Below are 22,997 nucleotides of genomic sequence, written 5' to 3'. Positions count from 1 at the left end.
CAGATTTTTATGCCTCATATCTGAGACTTACATTACTTGAATCTGCAGGGGTAGGGTCTGGGAATCTTCACTGTTAACAAGCACCGTGGCTGAATTAGATGTACACACCATAGCTGAGAACCACTGCACTTTATGTTACTTTATATTCTTTATCACTTCATGGTGAAATCTCCCAGAAATAACATAATAAAATTTTAATCATTTTTTGGAACCATATTTTATCCTCTGACTCCACAGACAGGCAGTTGTTATCAGCTAAATTATATAAACTCAACACAGGCTACTAACTGATACTCAGAATTTGTATGGCAGAATCGATGGCATAGAAACTATCTCTTCAAGCATCACTCAGTTTTCAGTGGTGTAGAATCACTATTAAAGATGTTTTCTGTAATATATGTGCCTTAAAAAACTGACACTGTTTTTGGATAAGCTACAAACAAGACCATCACACAACAGAAAGGCAAATATTTCCTTTTACTCAAACATAACTCCTAGCACATGATCTAATAATAAGACTTCAACAATGATCCTACTATATAATATAGTCATTGTCAGAAAACATCAAAGCTTTAGGGTTAAAACTCAAGGCATTTGGCATTCCATGGGTACTTCATTAAGTTAAATTTATTAACATATTCCCTGGAATAAAATTCACTTAATCATGCTACATGGAGCTTCAATTTGGGGCCTTTAATGAATAAAAATTCAGCAAATGACCCAGATTAAAATTATTCTTGAAGGTGGGCCCTGCTCACTGGTACTTTCTGGAAGTGAGATGTGTTGACAAATTGTTTACACCTAACGCTTCTTTGTTAGGTCTCTGAGTTTTCATGGGATCAGATCAATTCTACTTCAAGGTCAACTGCTAGTTAGATCATGTGATTTCCACTATTAACACAGACAACACAGAATGTAATCCAGGAACTTGCCAAGGAGCATAGGATCTCGTACTCGCTGTTACTCAATAGCTGGTCCAAGCTCAGTTTCAAGAAGCTATGTTATGGGAAATTACAACAGACGAATTCTCATCATATTCTAACATCTACTCTTGTATTAAGACAGGCTAACAGAGAGCCGAGCAGTGAACTACACTGTCCTCTGTGAAACCTGCTTTTATGGTTAGTCCCCAACTTTTTACATTCCATCTGTTTTGAATGTTTTAGCACTCCTTTCTACACTCAGTAACAGCTAAGGCTAAAAAAACAAACCTCCAAAACACTCATATATTTACATGATAATTAGAATATTTTAAACTAAAACACACACCTCACACATATGCACCCCAAACAAAAATTTTATAAAAATTGAGACTAAAGATTTCCTTTCCAGAGCTTTTCTTTCCTTTCGTCAGTGCAGTAGAGATGTGTTTTCATACCATTCCAACTAAGATAATAATTTATAATACATCTTTAAGCTGTAATAATTACGGCAAAATTTAAAGCCTCAAATATTGGCCAAATAAGCATCATTTTGAAAAATACTTAAGTCCTTGGTGCTTGAAAAAACGGAAATATTGTTCTTTTAATATTAATTTATCTTGAACGTCATCACCTAAGATTTTAAGCAATAACTTTCATATGGTGTTGTACTAAAACACATATTTTTTTTTAAAGGTAAGGAGTCCAAGGAATTAGAAATAAGCTACTTTGAGTTTTCAAGGAACAAGTACGTTCTGGGAATTCCATAATAATGCTCTGAGGTCCATGCTGGAAAAATGTTTAGAAATAACCTTCACTTGCAATAAGGTCCTTTTGGCAACACAATTGTATAAACCTTTGTGTGATGAGAGTTAAGACATTTTTTTTGGCTGTGCCCAAGGCATGCAGAAGTTCCCGGACCAGGGATAGAACCCAGGTCACAGCTGTCACCAGAGCCACAGCAGTGATAATGCCAGATCCTCAACCCGCGGAGCCACGAGGGAACTCTAGGGAGTCAAGACTTTTAAAAGGTCACAACTGTTAAAGGACAATGAATTTCTTACAAAGTATTTCTCTTCTACAAAATGGTTTTCCTGCAATGCCTGACAGAAAAAGACACAGGTTGAAGAAGTAACAGCAATCCTTTCAGATGCTGAGAAAGGAAAACACACTTTCATGTCTTATTACCTTTTAGAATGACTAAAAGAACCCTTCCCCATTACTACATCCATCGCTTTCTGAGCACCTACATCCAACATGGTAGGCCCTGGGGATATGATGGTGGCAGAAGCAGGCATGGTCCCACACACATGGAACTTACAAGCTATAGGGAGGCAGGCTTTAGAAAAATGATCACACTAATTTTACACTGTAAACTGGGACCACAGCTCTGAAGGGAAGGAACACAATTCTATGGAGGAATCTAACACAGGAAGCTGAATAAATGTTACTATTTAAAATCTCATGTGGCTTCTTTTAAACCATTTATCCTTTTAACACCATTCAGGATACAACTCCAGAAAAATACTATACCTAAAACAACTTAGAGTCCAAAATTTATTTCCAAAGAGATTTCTTCATTTAGTTGGTTTTTAAGTAACACTGTCACATCTACTACTTCATAAATGCAGATTTTTAAATGGAATATGATACCCACAATGGAATAATTTTGCCTATTTGACTAAAAATGAAGAACTTGGATGCTTCAGCATAGAAGTCAGTATTTTAATTATTGAGTTCTTATTTTTTAAGAAGGGCTTTTTGAGATATATGATTTTTTTTGCAAAGTGGCTAAATTTTCTCAGAAGAGGAGAGGCTAAATAGCATAAATCAAGATCCTGTGTTTAGAAGGTTACTGCAAAACTAATAAGAACTGCAAATGCATGGAGGTAAAAACCTCTCTGTTTCTCTCATGGGTATAATTTCAAAACATTCTGATGACAGCTATTGGCTGGAAACCCTGTGTGCATTCTGCATATTTCAACAAAGTTTAATAATTGATAAACATCCTATGTCATTAATTTATAATAAATTGAAGCTGCTTCAGAGTTTTCAAATGTACTGTTTAAGATTCTACCCAGTGGTAATTAGCTGATGGTGACAGCTCTAAAATTCCTCTATTTGCATGTGTCATATTATGCCTTCTGAAAAATCCAGTAACCTTGGGTTCACTCACCCAACACATAGCAAAGCTAAACTGTTGACACTGTGGTGAAGGAAAGCACAGCATTTATTGTGGGGTGTCATATAAGGAAAATGAGCAGCTCATGCGCTAAAGACCCAAACTCCCTGATGGCTTCCAGGAAAGGGTTTTTTTTTTGGTCTTTTGTCTTTTTTGTTGTTGTTGTTGCTATTTCTTGGGCCGCTCCCGAGGCATATGGAGGTTCCCAGGCTAGGGGTCCAATCGGAGCTGTAGCCACCAGCCTACGCCAGAGCCACAGCAACGCGGGATCCGAGCCGCGTCTGCAACCTACACCACAGTTCACGGCAACGCCACGACGGGAACTCCAGGAAAGGGTTTTCTAAAGACGGTGTAAGGAAGAAGGTCTGGGGGCAAGTGATTAGCTCATGCACAATTTGGTTGTTAGCGAGTTAACAGGATGGTATTCTGGGAATCTCAATTCCCAGTTTTCTGGTTCCAACCAGTCTGGGGTTTGTGTGTTGGTGGTCAGCATAGAGTTAACTTCCTCCTCCTAACAGGGGTTTCATATCTCTAAAACGACTCAAGGATGTGGCTCAGCATATTAGCTATAGCCCTTGAAGAGGGACTAAAGGGCCTTAATTTTGTTTTATGGCTCAACTATTATTATTTTGTCTTGCTTGACAGCTTTCCTTTGTTTCTGCATTTTTTTCAATTCTGATTAAATTTGCTTTTCGGAAGTCAGGGAAGGCCTAGGAAGCTAAAGCTTTTTTTTTTTTTTTACAAATAAGAGGTGGGGGATGTGGGAGTGGAGAGAATCTGCCGCCAGGAAGGCCCCGTAGGGTCCTGCTTGGTTTCAGTCCCATTGGCAATCAAATGCTAATTTGGGTTTAGGGCTGAATAGCTCACGAAGATTTAACCCCATCCAACTGATCTGCAGTAAAGATATCTTCACTTACCCCACATACAAAAAGGTCTACTGGTGATTTAGATGTTAAATTCAGCTGGTAGAAGGGATACCTGGAGACAAGCACCTGCTTCAGTTTATGCCACCCTTATAATCACAGCACACAATCAGGAATATTGCAACAAGCTTCATATGTGATTAGAACTATCCCTTTCTGGATCCTTGGTCACATATGCCTCATTTTTCATCTTGTGTGGACCCAGAAAAGGAGCATTAGGCATGTGCTTCTGAATGTAGCACTGAAATCCTGAAAATATGTGGAACAGAAAGTATATTGGCATTTAGTGATATGAGTCTAACGCTATTAACATGTTTTAAAACTATTGACTCCTCAATTCCATTTCTGAGACTCTGTCTCAAGGAAATAATCTAAAATAGGGGAAAAGCCTTACATCTAAAGATGTCCATTAGAGAATCATGAAGGGCATCAGCATAGGCCACTCCAAAAGATGACACTTTAGAATTAAGTATTATTTTCAGCTGACGGCAACTGAGAAGCAACAGGCAAAAAAGAATTCTGTGCACACACCCCCTCACCCACCTAAAATCGGGGCATAAATTTTCCTCGTGACAGTATCCCCCACTCCTGGATCAGAAAGAGGAGACTGACTCATCCCAAGAGACAGACTGGAGTTTGCATAAACAAACCTCACTACATTAACCCTATTTCCCATTAGCTTGATTTCCTAGTCACTTTCCCACAGTTTATCCCTCTCTTGAAGCCCAAACTCGCTCTCTTTTGTTAAAATGGTAAATATTAAATCCAGCTAAAATCCTTGTTTTATTTAACTTCATTGTGATTACTGGCTAGTATTGATGGCACTGAATTACAAAAACATCACAGTTTAAATGCTTACATATTTAAACTGCATTTTGATTATCAGAAAATACAAAATTCAAATATTCAAGGCAAGACATATCAGTTAAGAACGGTATGATTTTATTATTATTAAAGTATAGCTGATTTACGTTTCTTCAAGTAAAACAAGAACTCTTAATAAAATGTTACATTAAAATGTTAATCTTTGACTCAGGACTTTATAACTGTTGTTACAGAAAAACATGAAAACTAGGCATTGTTAATATTAAATCAAGTAAGGGGAAAGCTTAAATATTAACTTTTACCTTCTTGGTCCTTCATCACATGTTACTTGCTATTCAAGTAATGTTACGTTATTCTGTCTGAGATAAGATATTGAAAACACATTTATATAACCAGATTATGATCCAGAAATAGATTACGGCATTATCTTTTAAAACAGGACTTATAGAAAAATATCTTCTATAGGAGAATGAATCTCATGTATTAACTATGTTTCTTTTTAGGGCCACACCCACGACATATGGAAGTTCCCAGGCTAGGGGTCAAATTGGAGCTACAGCTGCTGGCCTTCACCACGGCAACATGGTATCCAGCCCACATCTGTGACCTACACCACAGCTCACAGCAACGCCGGATCCCTAACCCACCAAGTGAGGCCAGGGATTGAACCCATGTCGTCATGGATACTAGTCGGATTTGTTTCCACTGCACCACAATGGGAACTCTTTAAAATTTTAATCTAAGTTTTAAAACTGGACTATAGTTCAACTGAGATTTATCTATTCATGTCACCTGAAGTTCTGATAAGAAAAATTATACTGTCAAGACCATAACACTGATGCTCGCAATTCAGTACTAAAATGCCAGTTCAGAGAACATATAGTTCAGTGAGTCAGTGAAATGCTCTGAGAAAGGACTGGTGATTTTTAATATGGGATTTGCACCTTAGGCTATGAGTAATGAATCTTGGAACTTAAACACCTCTAGGTTGCTACCTTGCTGCCCTTCTTGTTGATTCACTAGCAACACACATTTCCTAGAAAGAGAACTTCTGCCTTCGATATGTCCCTGCCCCTGCTCTTTCTTTATGAACATCTGTGTGTTTTGCTATGGTGGCACGTTAAACTCCATTTAAACTAACAGACTTTTGAGATCTCGGGAGGTTTAGGTGAGTGAATGATATGTCAATGCTTTAACTGTATTGATGCTTGTTTCAAGGACCACCTAATCTAAATATTCATCAGGGTCAAAAGATAAAAGCTCTAAAAAAAAAAAAAAAAAGTCGAAGAATGATTTTTCTCTGGGGAAATTTCTAGCACTTTTTTTTTTTTCCCAGAGTGATAGTGGCTAATTAATAGATTAGATTTTAAAAGTTTGGTACCATTATCATTTTAAAAGAAAATCATATATCCAATGATATTTACAAAGAATTATAATAACCACAAACACAGCTGCTATTTGTTGAACATCCATTATTCTTCAGATTATACTACATACTTTAAGCATTTTGTCTCATTCAATCTATTCCTTACAGTAAGCCTGCATTTAGGTAATACTCTTCCCACTGTACAGAGATGAGGGTCAAAAAAGTTAAGAAATTTGCCTAACATAAATGGCTAAATCATGAATAAAATCCACATCAATTTGGAAAAAACCTGGTATCTTAACCATGATGCTACAGTGTTTTCTAAATTTCTTTTTCCAAATATGGCATTAAAAATGGTACCTTAGTCTTTTTACCATTTTGGTGGGGTTTGCTCCCTAAATAATGATATACTGGCCAATTATAAAGCACTTAAATTCTCATTTAAGGAAAGAACTTCCACTGTTTTTCTGTATACACTCAAGTATACACAGTAATTTAGCTTAATGATTAGAAATCACTTTCTTATATATAAACTCAACTATCTTAACTTGATAATTGTTGCCATTTTATAGGGAAAGGGACTTAGGCTCAGAAGGGTCAAATGGGGTTTGCCTGTGGTCATGAAGTGCTGAGTTTTAAAATTTGATCTTTTAAGTCTAAAGTATAATTTGTCTTCTTATAGAGGTATAGATTCACTGGAACTTTGAGGCAGGCTAGTATTTTCTGAAAGTCTTGTTTAACAAGGTTTTTAGCTTCTAGAAACTGTATCTACATAAAACTTCAAGAAGAGGCGTCCGCCAGGCTGTGGAATCCTTCCTGAGTGTGTGGGACGGGCTGCTCCTAAAGAAGAACTGTGACTTCCCCAGGGGTCAGAGGAGAAGGGAGCTTATCGGCCTGTGACTTGGCCTTTCACCATAGAAGTATTTACTTTTTCTAGAGTCCTTAATTTAACTATTTTTCACGAAGGAGGCAGTTTTTGGTTTTCTGTTCTTGGCAGCTGGTTAATCGTCTATAACAGAAGACAGCAAAGTTTCTTGCTTTCTTTTCCTCCAAAGGCTGGAACAAAGCACTAGAGCTTTGTCAAGCACAGAGTAAATTAGCATGTTCTCGTGTATTGAGCCTCTTTTACAAAAAAGTGTATCTCTGTTTTTGTTATTTTGTCTGTATAAAGAAAGCAGGTGTGGCCTTCCCTCCTTTGCTGCCCCGCTGAAAAGGGATTGACCCATTAGTCTGATAAACTGATAGGTGCCTACTAGTTGCCAGGCATCACTGCAGGTGCTTGGGATACAGTAGTGAACAGAAGAGCCCAAATTCCCTGCCCCCATCAAGCATCCATTCTAATATGGGGAAATGCAACAAACATCACAGCAGCTAGTGATAAGCGCTAAGGTGAGAATAGGGCAAATAACAGAAAGCAGTTTTTGTCTGGGATGGGGTGGAGGTGGCTTGTCACACTTACACTTTATAGTTTACCCTCAAGCAGCCTGTCAGTGTCAGTGCGGGTGGAAACAGGTTCTGCTCCCACGGCATGATGGACTTTCATGAATGAGACAGGTGCCATGCGACCCTTAGAGAGCACCCACCCCCCTTCATCTCCATCCCACAAAGAGTTATGGTTTTTTACACTGAAGTTTTAGTTTATGGAAACATGAAGCTACTATGTTTTCTACTTTTCTAAGGTCTATTCAATATTACATTACAAGACGGAAATTGGAAAAGATCAAAATGCAGCATCAAAGACAAATTTGGTATTTTGAAACCACTGATCTAAGATTTTTGGGGGGGACCAATTTTCTGGATTAACAAAAAAATTTCTCCCTCAATTTAAGTTTTATCTATTGGCTATTTATCCAATATTCTTACTGAGTAACCTCTATTTCATATGATCAAGCAATCTTATTTATCATTTAAATAATTCATTATGAAACCCAATGCTTATTATGCATCAACTATGTCTTATCCCAATATTTGAATATTATATGTAAATAGTCTTTCTGCACAGGAAGACATCTTCATAAAATAGACTCATTAAGGACAAAGTAAATTTAAAAGTGAGTTAACTGAAACAATACATATAATTACACTGATTTGGGGCGGGGGGGGGGGGGAACCAAGCATTGGGTGAGGTATTTTGCCTCTTATTTAATGTATACACAGCCCTGAAAATTAGAAATTATTCCCATTGTACAATGATGATGCTGACACACTTACAGAATATAAATAACTTGTCTGAAGTCACAGAACTAGTGTCAGAGCAAAAAGACAGACTCAGATCCAACTCCAAAGGTACTTCTAATATGCACTTTGACTTCATATTTTATAATCATAAACCACCAAAAGCAAACCACTTAGTTACAATATAATGCACCTCCTAATGCTTAATGGATACTGACCCTATACATAACTCATATTTCTTTCCTAGATTTTTTTTTATTATAAAACTTGGAAATATTATCTACAAAAATGGAAATGGATAATATTTTAAAAGGGCAAATAGTAGAGCGAATAAAGCAACTTTATTACTCTTCAAGAATGCAACTTGATAAAACATTTAGTATATAAAGAAACTTTTAGAGAAGAAAACACAAATAAAACTTTCTCTCCAAAATGTCATGCATATGATTTCAGTGACTAGTTTTTTCTGTAAAACCCATATGTGAGTCATTTAATTTATATGCTATGAAAACAAAAGCATTCTGGTGAGGAAAGATATGAGAGGAAGATGCAGGCAATGGTTTTGATGAAAAAAAGAAAAAAACTGAAGAGGTAGGCAAGAGAAAAATAATCTTTTTTAATCAGCAAAAACCCTAGGACTCCTCAAATATACCCTTCTAAAATATAAAAGAAATCATTTTCCAAAATTGTGATCTGATCCAGATACAAATATTAAGAGCAATAAGAAATCAATAAATTATATGCTAAATATTCTCTGGACAGCAAAGCAATTGTGCATCCAGCCTGCTACTGCCTACATCCGCATTCTTAAGGAGACCCTGGGAGCTGTCTCAGGGTTTTCACTTTGGTTTTTTGTCAAAAGAAAAAAAAAAGTGGGGACATGGAAAATGGACACTAATGGTGGTTTGCTTTGAATTTTCAGCCACGTGAAACTGTCACATGGCTGCAGGACCAAGTATAAATCCATCATCCATAGATCACAACAAAGATTGTTTCATTTAATTAAAATTCCCACTTTTCTTTCTTAGAACATTAAAACCAACAGGCACCCTCCCACCCACCCAACAAAAGGATCCATTAAAAGATTTCCTACTCTGTACTTTCACCTGTTAAGTGTTCATTTGTCAGAACTGTTTTAAAGACTGCCTGCTTCGAAACACATTTTGAGCCCAAGAACTTACAGACCAGCTTAGTGTCTTCCATGCTAAAATCCTCCTTGCTTGAATATGCTGCAACATATCTGCATGTCTCCTTGTTCAGAGTTCCTCAGCAGGCAAAGACCAAGTAAGTAATCAGGGATGGGGCCGTTTAATCAGCCTAGGGATTGTCTGGCACGGCTCGAGGTCGGCTCAGGAGGAAGGCAAAAGGGTGAGGAGACATTCGACTCTGCAGCCGCTGTTTCTAAACTGTAACCTTGCTCACTGAACCAAGTCAAAACTGAGAAAGGCTTCTGTTCAAAAGAGCCAGTGAAGCTCAAATGGGTGTGGGCTGGGCAGAGGGGAGGCCCTTCCCGGTTAAGAAATGGTTGTTCAAATCAGTTCAATCTCAGGGATTCCAACTCAGCCAGGGCCCCAAACAGCATGTGCATTAAACACATTTTAACGACTGTTTACCAAGATCATCTCAATGTTATTTACTATTTTTTTTTTCCAGATTCTTCTGCCTTTGGGTTTCTTGATGTGTTAAAAATGACATTTAAAACCCTGAAGATCATGGCTGATTTTGTTCCCATACCAAATACATCTGAAAAAGGCAACCATTCAGAATCAGTCAAGCAGAGAGACCTCTGTTCTTTTACTCCCTTCACTGAGAACATTCATGGAGCCACAGAGAAACTGCATGAAATGAAATTTTGCCGCCCTTCAGAAGGTCCAAAACTGCTGTAGCAAGTTTTGAAAAATGCCAAAGATCAAAGAGAAGAAGAGAATAAATGAAACATTAAAATTTTAGAAATGATTTCTGGATAAATTAAGTGTAGGTCCTCAGAATTTTTGTTTTGTTTTGCTTTGTCTTTTTAGGGCCACACCCAAGGCACATAGAAGTTCCCAGGCTAGGGAGAGAATTGGCACCACAGCAACGCCAGATCTGAGCCAAGTCTGCAACCTACACCACAGCTCATGGCAACACTGGATCCTTAATCGGCTGAACAAGGCAGGGATCAAACCTGAGTCTTCATGGATACTGGTCAGGATCATTACCACTGAGCCACAACGGGAACTCCCAGATTTTTTTTTTTTTTAGCCAGTAATGATTCAACACTATCACAATTTTACTTTACACTCATCTTTCAAAGGACTTTTTGCCTAGGGGCGTAGAGGGGAAACTGAGGAAAAATGATCATGTCCAGTCCTCACTGTGCCTTTATAGAATTAAAAACATGACCTATGGGGGCCAGAATACTTTAAAACCAATTAATTTAATGTGTTTGGATGAGCAGTGGACTCACTCTGGAAAAGGAAATACAATGCTTACAAGAAAATAAATCATTTCAAGCCTCTCTTGGTAGGACTTGACCCAGTAAAGAGACTGGACACACAGGACTTCTAAGATGTGGGAGTTTAAGCACCCACTGGCAATGAACCTTTTTGATACCCTTGGAACTAAAGGCTACTTACTTGGTAGGCGCCAACGGAATGCCAGCTGCAGCCAGCACCATCCCCAAACCTCCAGGGACCCAGCATCATAGCTAAATATCATCCTTGCCAATCAGCTGCTTACATCTTCAAAAGTAGCCTGTATAAATATAGGCAGTGTTTCTCATGCAGGGTTTCACAACCTTGGTCCTACATCTTAGATGGGATAATTCTTTCTTGCAGATGGCAGGGGAGGGGATGCGGCTTTCGTGTGCATTGTAAGAGGTTCAGCAGCATCTCTGATCTCCACCAGCTATATCCACTAGTACTACCTACACACACGACTCCCCAGAGTCAAGACCATTAAAAAACCATCTTTAGGCATTTCCAAATGTCCCCTGGGGTGGGGAAAGATTATTTCTGTTTTTGTTTTTTTTTTCCTTCTCCTCTTTTTAGGGCCGCACACAGGGAATATGGAAGTTCCCAGGCTAGGGGTTGAACCAGAGCTATAGCGGTCAACCTACACCACAGCCACAGCAATGTGGGATCCAAGCCACCTCTGCGACCTACACCACAGCTCACAGCAACTCTGGATCCTTTAACCCACTGAGCGAGGTCAGGGATCGAACCTGCATCCTCATGGATACTAGTTGGGTTTGTTACTGCTGAGCCGCAACAGGAACTCCCTATTTCTGTTTTTTTTTTTTTTAAATCACAGCTCTGGTGGCTCCAAATCCATGGTGACCTTTTCCTCTTGCTTCCTCTCCAAAAAGAGCCCGTGTGGTTGGGAGGCTGCATGGTAGCAGGTTATCTACTCAGTGTAGGAGCAGTGCTTCCAACTGCTCTGCTGTTCTACTGTTTTGTTTTTCCATAGACTTTATTGCTGCAAAGAGGGACACAGGACTGATTCTACAGGAGAGGGAGGTCAAAGTTCACAATGCTGGGACTGGAGGTCATAGACACGCCATGCATATTTCTCTGTGCTCAAGTTTGTACAATGGCTGGGATGTGATGAGTACTCAGGTACTGCCTGAACATCTGAGGAAGTAGAGGAATTCTCCAATTCTGCCCAATTACAGCAGTGAAATTCGCGACACGGTTATAAGTGCTAGCCAAAGAATTATGCTGGCTCTTAATTTCAGGAATGTTTAAGGAATGTTATTCAAACATCAACGTAGTCCCAGAATGTTACACTTGTATATTCAATAGGGCTCCATAAATGCCAGAACAGATACCCTGAATTATCTAACAGCTCATTTAGAACAAAGATTGGAACCGTGAATTTATCAAGCAAAACCTAACATCCTTCATTCCCTCCCTTGGAATCTATACTCATCCTTCAGACGCAGATGCAACCAGCTCAGTTATCTATTTCTCAGCTGACTGAAGAAGATAAGAGGCACCCAGTTTTGAGGCGACAGGAGGAACCTCCCAACTGTTCTATGGTCATCCAAATCTTGACCTCCAAAACCCTGTCATGGGCACAGCTCCGAGCCTGATGTTTCTGGAATACAAGTTCAATCATCTAACTTCTCTGAATGCCTCAGTTGCTGTTCTCACCACATCTGGGTAGCACTGCCCGCAAGCTGTCTGCTCCGCATCCCCTCTGGCCTCACAGGGGACCGCAGTTCAGCTGCACTTCCCTCAACTCCACTCTCCTCCCCACTCAGCTGAGGACATGCTGCCTCGGCCCCTTGAAGATAACTCTCCTCCCGTCACTGGGCTCACCCCCTCCCACAAACCTCCTCCTCTCTCCTGCCGTCCACTCCTCAGGACTTCTTCCCAGTGCCTCCTCCGCCACCAACCCATCCTTCCCTCCTGAGATCAGCTGTGTGCACATCTGAGGTTTACAGATAAACAAGAGCGAATGGGAAAAACATCTATCATCTTCTCACATGCAGAGTCCTTCTCCCATGCCTTAGGGAATAATCAAAATAACAGCTTAAGCCTGTTGATGGCCTGTTATGTCAGATATTATTCTAAGGGCCTGTACGCACAGGGCTTGGTCTGACCTCACGACTGCCTTACTCTGCTCACTTTATGGATAAGGAAACTCAGATACATGGAGTAAAGTAACTCGGGGAAGCCAGTAAGCGGCAGACTCTCAACCCTACACTATGTTTTCCTGCAGCATCTGCCCTCCAACCAGATGCCATCTGAGCATCCGGGAAGCATCAGGCCAGTATCGCCTGCTGATGAGAAAGGACTGGTACCACAAGGAGAGAAAGGAGGTGGGGAGAGTCAGGAGATGTCACTGTGTGGAGACAGTGCCCCCCCCCCTCTCCCCTGAGGAACAACAGCCTGTAACTAAATGGTGGTGCATTCATCTCGAAAAACAGCTGAACGCTAACAAGAGAGGAAAGAGAATAGAGGGTTTTCTATGTGACAAGTGGCTCAAGGAGACTTCTCTGTCCCAGTGCATGGAGCAGTGGGTACCGTCAATGGTGTGGCATCTCAAACTGCAGCTGCAAGGTGAGGATCCTAGAAAGAGGCACAGTCCTATCTATCGCTATTTTTTCAAGATCAAGGCCTCTGCTTACTAGTCCATTTTGGGGTTCATTTTCAATATCCAGCACAACTTTATCAGTGCAGGCTATGACGGATGGATGAAGGCTGAACTGACAGCTTATCATTCAGATTTCAGGGAATGGAAATCACTTCTAAAACGCAGTTAAGTTTAAATATATCTTAACTGAGCAATGAAGGGGAAATGAAGAGCTGTTCATTAAACCTAAAGTACAGAATCACCCCTGGCAAACATAAAATATAATATTTTGTAAGGGGAGCTGGAGAATTACACATTTGGAGACAGAGCAGGTGTAGACCGCTGAGGAATCTGCCTTCTCCCCCATATGCGCTCATTCATTTCCCTCTCACTGACCACCTGTTTCCCAAACAGGCCTCTGTGGCCAAAAGGATGAAGCCTCCGTGCCCTCATTGTGAGCCTTCCAACTGTAGAGGCCCTCGTCCTGGGGGAAAACGTGGAGGCAGCTCTTATCCGTTAGCATCTTCTCTCATCAAACCTGCTCATTTGTCACCCAGCTCTTTCCTTGTCCTTTTTCTTTCCAATTTTCCCCGTCTTAACTTTCTTCCCTTTTTTTTTTTTTTGGCTGCACCTGCAGCATGCAGAAGTTCCTGGGCCATGGGTCGAACTGTGCCACAGCAGTGACAATGCAGAGATCCTTAACCTGCTGAGCCACCAGGCAACTGTGAGAAACCAGTTCTTATAAAACAAGATCTTTTAAGCTACAGCAAGAGTTCTATGAGATTATGAGATTATCTGGTAGTGTTTCCACCTTTTTTAAAAAAACAAAAACAAAAACACAAAGCTTTACTCCATGGAGAACTGTGTGATCCAGCTTTGCTTTGCTCTCCCTAGAAAACATCACGGGGGAGGTGTGTGTGTGTAATAATGAAAACAAACACACAGATGAGGATCTAGTTGTTCTACCAGATAATTCAAAGAACATGCGTAAGCCAAGCCCTTTGACAAAAAAAGACATGGCTCTTACAGTGCTGTCCTCATTATTTTTAAGAATGTAAAGTATGTTTTCCGGCAGACTTTAATTTTTATGCAACAAGAATCATATATACTGGATTTTATTACCACAGTTATCAAAATGGTGCAGTTTAAACTCCTGGTGTTTGGTAGAATTTATTGTTTGTCTAATATAAAATAGTGGGCCCGTGGCTACTGCTATTTTAAGGGGGAAATGCAGAGAAATAAATTTCATTTATGTTCCATATTTAGTTATTGAAAAGAAAAAGCAGAGATTCATTTTCAAAAGGAACATATATATATATATACACACACACACACAGTTTTTTTGCTGAAAACTATAAAAGCTAAAATCACACTAAAAGACCCAGTTTATCAGCTTACTATCCTCTGCAAATTGGTTTCGATCACAGCAGGTCTTACTTGAAGACATCTGGACTGCTTCTAAACGCAATGTCAATCAAGGAATACTGCAACCTATCACTTTCTCCAGACCCCCTATCCAGCCTGAAATCTTGATTTTTCTCTCCTCTGTGATCAAAAAGTCGTAGGGGGAGCTTTAGAAGAATATTTGTGAATTTTCACCCTTTAGAATGCATCCAACGCTCTGCTTTTTCCCCAATAAGTATCTTATTTCATTCTTTTTCCTTTGGATTGTCCCCAAAGGCCACAATCTTTAAGATGCTGCTTTTCAACCCCCCATTTTACGGGACCTTGGACAGGGACAAAAGCTACCCCTGCTGATTATTTATGAAAACTCACTCGATTCGGTTAAAAATGTACTCCACATGCGCATGGTCTTCTGAAGGGGAGTAACTGTAACATGCCTGTCTGTTTCTCAAAATCCACATGTCCACGACCTCAAGTGGCAGAAACAATTTTCATGTCAACACTTCAAGGGAATGGCTAAAGCTATACTTTTCCCCAAATGAATAAGAGATACTCTTATTTACACTGAAATATTTCATTTCGCCTGAAATCGGACCTACTCAATCCTCTTCCGACCTCACTCTAGGCGTGTCACCAGCTCTAACCAGTTTCCGTGTGGCACTTGTGTGAGGCACATTAGTTCAGGAATAATTATAATGATATTAAAAACTGCTAGGCTTGAAGCAACAGTTCTTACTAAAGACTTCAGCAAAATCAAGTTGTCAAGTCTGGATTATTGGAGCTGAAACTGCTGGAAAGGGTCAATTGCTTCTTTCAATGGAAAAATTCGGCTAAAATACTCTCTTCTCTAAGCATTTTTTCTGACTTCACAAAGGTTTAAATAGGCACTTCTGTGTGGGAAATTTGTAATCAAATACCTGAATTCTCCATCTTTTGTTGTTAATTCCTGCAAATTAATTACAGTGTGTTTCAGAGGGGATTTCGCTGATGGGGGGATTAAGGGGATAGGCTGACATCTGGAGTCCTGAGATAGATCAGAAATTAAAGAACCTGACCTAGTTTCAAAAGGGTATTTGCTAATTTCCTCAAACCAATGTAATCTTTTAGGTACCTGCCTTCAGAGTTTGAAGCCAACAAGCCTATGGTTTGATCACAAGGAATTAAAAAATACATACCCATATACATAAAGACGTTAGGTAAAACATTTACGACTTAGACTTTAAAAAACACAGTTTGATGTTTTCTTTTTCTTGTACAGTGGGCCTTCCCTATCCATAGGTTCTACATCTGCAGATTCAACCAGCCACACATTAAAAAAAAAAAAAAAAAAAAATCCAAAAAGTTTCAAAAAGCAAAACTTGAATTTGCCTCACCTTGTGCATTGCATGTACACCGATTTATACAGCATTTACACTGTATTAGGCATTATCAGTAATCAAAGATGATTTAAAGTGTGTGGAGAATTGCTAGATTATGCAAATATTACACCATTTTATATAAAGGCCTTAAGCATCTGTGGAGTTGAGTATCCCTGGAGTAGGGGTGGGGGTCGCATTTCCTGGAACCAAGCCCCTGTGGATACTGAAGGACAACTGTATATTCCAGGCTATGAGCATTCACTCCTCTTTCCTGCCCGCTAGCCCCAGACGCTACAGTGCCTCCAGGAATAATGCCATGATGAAGCTGGGCAAAAGAGAGAGTGAAAATATCAAGGGTGATCTGTCTGAAGTAGAAATTCTTATCTTATAGCCTAATTTACATACACGACCAGACTTCAAGAGATTTATGGCCCTGTGGCAAATCACTAGGAAATGAGCATTTGAGTTGTAGAAGGTTTTCTCCTGTTAAACAGAATAGGGTTTAGTGGCCTACGTGACACACAAGGCAAACAGTCTAGGCTCAAACCAGCATCACCACTTTGTCTCCACCTTCAGGATCCACGCTGGTCTCACCACTGCCAGTCTCTACCCTTTAATTCCTATGATCTGTCAGACTAGATGCCTCAAAAACCATCTCCAGGAGCTCATCATTCTGCTGCTCAAATACCAATCATGTCCAAATACCTGCCAAATTAGACACTGCAATGTATTTCCATCTACTTTGAGAATCTTTTCCCCACTGTTTCCCCAGATAGGCTATGTTTCTACAGATTGGATGCATCTGCTATTGCTTTAACATGCCCCATAATTTCCTTTCCTTTCCTTCTTTCCTTCCTTCCTTTCCGCTCTTGCCATGTGAACTGTCTCTTCAGTCATCGCTGTCAAATCCTTCAAATACTTCAAGAAGCAAGGCAAATGTCCTCATCCTCCATGAAGGCTATCTTGATTTCCCCCAAAGAGAAGTGCTTCTCCCCCGCTTCCTATGCCAAAAACACATGGGTTCTTCTTCTCTAAAAGCATTACCATCAGAGGGGTGTGTCACCAGCCTCATCCGTTCATCCCCTGAATGGCTCTCTGGGTATAGCTGAAGCTCAAAAAACACACTAAATTGCAATGACCTAGCCTCTAGTATATGGCTCAATTTTCTGTGGTATTGGGGTGTACATATTTCAAGAGACGATAACTTAAATGATAAATGAGTGTAGAAAATGTACATAAGCACAAAATGGTTAAAATAAGCAGCAATCTCAAAATTCAGATATTGGAGTTCCCCTTGTGGCACAGCAGTAATGAACCCGATCAGTGTCCATGAGGATGAGGGTTTAAATCCCTGGCCTCGCTCAGGGGGTTAAGGATCTGGCATTGCCATGAGCTGAGGAGCAAGTCACATACACAGCTTGGATGTGGCATTGCTGTGGCTGTGGCTGAGGTGTAGGCCAGCAGCTACAGCTCTGATTCGACCCCTAGCCTGGGAACTTCCATATGCTACAGGTGTGGCCATAAAGAAATTCAGATATTACAACTGTTAATATTTTAGTTATTTGTTCTTATAAATTTTTTCAATGTTTATTTTACATATATATGTATATACACACGTGTGTGTGTGTGTGTGTATAAGTGAGGAGCTCTTCATGTAAGAGTTCTTTGGCATCTATTTTATACTCTGGACAGCGTTCCAGGTCACATCTTTTCAGGCCAACAACTATGTTCCTAAGACACCTTCATTAATGGTTGCACACTACTGAAACACTGCAATTCATGTAGAAATTACATAATTATGTAGAAATTATGTAGATGATTTGTGTAGAAATTACAAGTTATGTAGAAGATTCCCAAGCTTTAGGTTCTTTCCAGTTTCTCAATATTACAAACAAGGGTGTCTATGGAGTTTCACAAATCTTATCAATGTCTGAAGGATAAATTCTAGAGTGGAATTGTTCAATCATTGGTTAGGGACATTTTTAAATGTTTGAATTTTTAAGTGATCCATTTCACCAAAGAGAGTCTTTTCCACTGTATTCTCATAGATAGTAGCAATGTTCATTAATTTGTTAATTTGACGAGTACCTGCTGTATGCCAGGAACTGTTAAGACTCCTCCATCCGGAGTTCCCGTCGTGGCGCAGTGGTTAACGAATCCGACTAGGAACCATGAGGTTGCGGGTTCGGTCCCTGCCCTGGCTCAGTGGGTTAACGATCCGGCGTTGCCGTGAGCTGTGGTGTAGGTTGCAGACGCGGCTCCGATCCCGCGCGTTGCTGTGGCTCTGGCGTAGGCCGGTGGCTACAGCTCCGATTCAACCCCTAGCCTGGGAACCTCCATATGCCGTGGGAGCGGCCCAAGAAATAGCAAAAAGACAAAAAAAAAAAAAAAGGACTCCTCCATCCAACGGATGTGGATGAATATATATGAGACAAGAGACTGGTAATAAGGTCAATGTTATGAAGACTCTAATTCTGGGGAGGGGTACGAGGTGTTAGGTAGACGGGCGAGGAAGGCCCAGCTGAGGAAGCAGACATACAGGCTGAGGAGGAGCCAGTCGTCCCAAAGGCCAAGGAAAGGGGGTTTTAAAGAGAGACAGAAGGGTTAGTGAGTGTCAAGGTCCTGAGGCCACAATGAGCAATGAGGATTAGGAAAATGAAAAGAAAACCAACTGGATTAAAATGTGATGGAAAGAAGCAAGGAATTGTAGGCCACAGAAAGGACTGATCTACTAAAATCAATGAGAAACCATTGGCAAGTGAAAAGTTTTAAGCTGGTAAGTGCCAGGATCTGATCTACAATCTTAAAAGGTCACTGACTGGGGCTTGAGGTGTCCATAGGACAGCCAAGTGCAGAAGCAGAGACCAGTTCAGCCGCTGATGTTATAGAGAGCAGCTGTGGTGTGTGCAAGGAACGGCAGTGGCAATGGACATAAGTAGGAACAGTTTTAAGGCTTTGATCCCTAGCACCAAAAATAATTTCCTGGATGATGTTACTAATTTTCTCTCTCATCAACACTGGGCGAGAATTACTATCTAATTGCACTGCATATTTTCCTTAAACAAAAATAAACATTGGTATAGTATTTATAAAAAGTTGTAAATATAAGTGATATAATTGAACTTATAAGGGGATTAGCATTTTTTGGAGGAAGTGTTATTACTATTTGAATACAAATGTTGCCAGTACATCTTAGACACTAACAAAAACATTTCTGGTGAAAATAATAAGCACACAAAATTATAAGTTACTAGTCTGAAAACAGATCATCTCTGATTTATTGCTGGCCTTTGAATTTTCTTTTAAACAGAATAATGAATATACTATAGATCATCACGTTGAAGTTCCAGGGATTTAAAGCATCTGCTCCAAAATTAATGTGCCAGAAGTTTTAGTATAAGAATTACAACTAGCTACTATAAAAGGTATACGATATAAAGTTGGTTTAGTTAATCTGATATGCACTATCAAAAGATCCTGCTTTGCTTGTCACGAGCACCTATGTGACATAAAGTCATTACTCTCTAATGCACTGTCCAGTATAGTAGCCACCAGCCACATGAAGTTATTACAATAAATTCAGAGATGTTCCAGTTTATTTCACTGGAAGGGGAAAAAAAAAAAAAAAAAGGGCACTGACTTGCATCACTTCTCAAGTAGCTTCTAGATCTAAATTTCTATTTTGTGGCTTAAGGTACTCTAATTCCCTGAAAACTTCCTGAAAGTACTATACCTATAGAATCTTAAATTCATAGAATCATAGAGTTTCAAAAATGGAAGTTTTTTTAAAAATCACCCTTCATTTACTTCTTAATTTTTAACATGGAAGAAGCTGAGGTAGAGGACATAAAAAATGTACCCCAGGTCTTAAAATCAGTGGATGCATGAGCAGAGCCAGAATCTTCAATTCCTGATCTACGACTGTTAATCGAGTGTTAAGATCAGAGGAAAGGCATCAGTTGCGTTAAAAACAAAAGCTGGAGTTCCTGTCATGGCGCAGCAGAAACGAATCAGACCAGGAACCAGGAGGTTGCAGGCTTGATCCCTGGCCTCGCTCAGTGGGTTAATGATCTGGCGTTGCCATGAGCTGTGGTGTAGACTGCGGACATGGCTCAGATCTGGCGTTACTATGGCTCTGGCGTAGCCGGCAGCTGTAGCTCTGATTAGACCCCTAGCCTGGGAACCTCCATATGCCGCAGGTGCGGCCCTAAAAAGACAAAAACAAAAGCCAATGAGTGTGTATGAGTGTGTGTGTTTGTTTATATCTGTTTTCACACGGCTCGGCCTCCTGTAGCCATGAGCACATCTAGTGCCTAGATCTTGGATTATAAAGCATCTTTTTCCACTCTAAGAAAACTGGGCTTCTTGAGTGGTTGATTCCATGGCTGGGTCAAGAAGAGTACAAGATGAGTCTGTAACATCTTGTGCCAGAAAGTAAGGATGTGCTCAAAGAATCATGGAGGCACGTCAAAAAGACCCAGGAGCCAGCCTCAAAGGGATCCCACTGGCCAAATCTGGGACAATATGGGCATCAAAACAGAGAAAAGCCTTCTACTCTACAAAATAGTCCACAAGTATCAACAAATAAAAGAAAGTTCTTCCTTACAATAGAAAGTTAACTAACACATGTAGAAGGAATGATGAATTAGAAAATCATGACTTGGCAAACATCATAAGACTAATTGATTCAGGCAAAGAAAATCACTTATGTTAAAACTAATGGGCGAATGAATGAGAACGAATAGACTATTTACATGTAGTCTCAGAGTTATCTCCCCACAAGATACTTATTAATTACAAGGCAAAAGTTAGTGACCTGATAGCAGAGAAACCTGGCAGACACCACCCTAACAGAGTGATGGAGGACATAGCACCAGGGTTGGGACAAATCAACATGTGACTCCTGCTGTGAAACACCAAGGACAAAATACCACTTCTGTGGAATTCCTGCCAGAAGTATACAGCCTTCATCTAATCATGAAGAAACATCATGGAAACTCAATTTGAGAACATCCTACAAAATAACTGGCTTGAATATTCGAAAATGTCACTACCATGAACTACGAAGACAGGCTCAGAGGAAGTATTAAAGAGTAAAGAGAGGAAAACTAAATACAATGGATGCATGATCTTGGAATTTCTTTTGCTATAAAGGACGTCACTGGAGTGAATGGTGAAATCTGAATAATGTCTGTAGCTTAGGCAATACTACTCTATTGGTGATCATATATTAATTTTGATAAAAGTAACAGTTACATAAAAGTGCTCCTTTCTGAAGAATTAAAAGTAAATTGTGCAAAATGTTAGGGCACATGGGAATTCTTTTTTTCCTTCATTTTTAAAAGTTTTATTGAAGTATAGCTGATTTACAATGTTAATTTCTGCTGTACATCAAATGACTCAGTTATACACACACCCGCATCCATTCTTTTTCAAATTCTTTTCCCACAGAAGTTTTCAGAATATTGAGTAGAGTTCCCTGTGCTGTACGGCAGGTCCCCGCTGTCCACTCATTCCATGTACAGCAGCGTGCATATGACAATCCCAATCCCTTTGAAGTACTATTACTGCAACTTTTCAGCAGGTCTGACACCACATGGGAAACAAAAAATATTTTTTAAATATTTAAAAATATTTTTATATTTAAAAATATTTTTTAAATATTTAAATATTTAAAAATATTTTTTAAATATTTAAATATTTAAAAATATTTTTATATTTAAAAATATTTTTTAAATCATGGCCACTGAATCCGTATTTGTTCTTTTTATATATATATATATAAAAAGCTATATATATATATATATATATATATATAGCTTTTTAGGGCCACACCCACAGCACATGGATGTTTCCAGGCTAGGGGGTCCAACTGGAGCTATAGCTGCCGGCCTATGCCAGGGCCACAGCAACACCAGATCTGAGCCGCGTCTGCGACCTACACCACAGCTCATGGCAACGCTGGATCGTTAACCCACTGAGCAAGGGCAGGGACCGAACCCGCAACCTCATGGTTCCTAGTCGGATTCGTTAACCACTGCGCCATTAACAGGAACTCCTGGTATTTTTTTAAATTAGTGTAACTTTTGACTCCTTTCCTCAAGAGGACATTTAATTAAAATCAGAAAGAAAAAACAAAAAAAACCTGAATGTAAAACATACAAAGTTTCTAAAAGTATACTGTAACATTTTCTCCAAATTAAAGTGTAAGATGTAAAGCAAAAGCAAGCATCTTACCTATTTTCTTCTCCATTCCAATTACAACCATCTTGTTACAAAAGAGGAAAATACAAAACTCTATTCCTTTACATAGTGGCCCACCTTCAGATATTTTTAACCTTTGCGTGTTTAGAAGAAAAAAAAAAAAATCTGATTTTGACCAGGTGAAGAAAGCTCTTATATGCTTAAACTGGCCAAAAATAAATATGAAAATTGAGCAAAGAGCAACTGGAGGGTGAAACTAGCTGGCCCTGTGTGGCAGAAAGAAATGGAATCTGGTATCCGGAGCCGCAGGAGATGAGATGGAGGGATTTCAGGGAGCAATTTCCCCACACCCTGCATCAACTGCCTTGAGATTCTGATTCCTGGCTCAAGCTCACCCCTGTAAGATCCTGCTCTAACTAAAGCAGCATTCCTCCCCAGGACTAAGACAGACCTCAAATTTGGCAGCTCAAACCAAAAGAAAAACTGTCATTAGTCACAAAGCCAAAAAACATTTTTCATACCTTTTCCTCTAAAGTAAAAGAAAGGCTAACTGAATGATCTTTGAAGGAGTAAAATATCATG

At 39.6% G+C, this 22,997-nt stretch overlaps 1 protein-coding gene across 5 annotated transcripts in view; it reads right to left on the bottom strand.

Annotated features, from left to right (window-relative positions):
• The window catches only part of MAP7 (microtubule associated protein 7), a 176,100-nt gene that overhangs the window by 93,248 nt on the left and 59,855 nt on the right, over positions 1-22,997 (bottom strand). Inside the window, exon 1 of one of the 5 annotated variants that reach the window (XM_047770117.1) lies at positions 9,573-9,972. The exons of the other annotated variants lie outside the window; for them this stretch is intronic. Within the exon in view, the coding sequence (XP_047626073.1) occupies positions 9,573-9,594 (22 nt within the window). The 5' untranslated portion in view covers positions 9,595-9,972. Of the gene's footprint in view, positions 1-9,572; positions 9,973-22,997 lie in introns of those variants that run through there. 5 annotated transcript variants of the gene reach the window in all.

This window comes from Phacochoerus africanus, chromosome 2 (genome assembly GCF_016906955.1).
Source record: "Phacochoerus africanus isolate WHEZ1 chromosome 2, ROS_Pafr_v1, whole genome shotgun sequence".
NCBI classification, from domain to species: Eukaryota; Metazoa; Chordata; class Mammalia; order Artiodactyla; family Suidae; genus Phacochoerus; species Phacochoerus africanus.
Note: the sequence above shows the minus strand (reverse complement) of the source record. Positions and strands in the feature narration are given on the sequence as shown.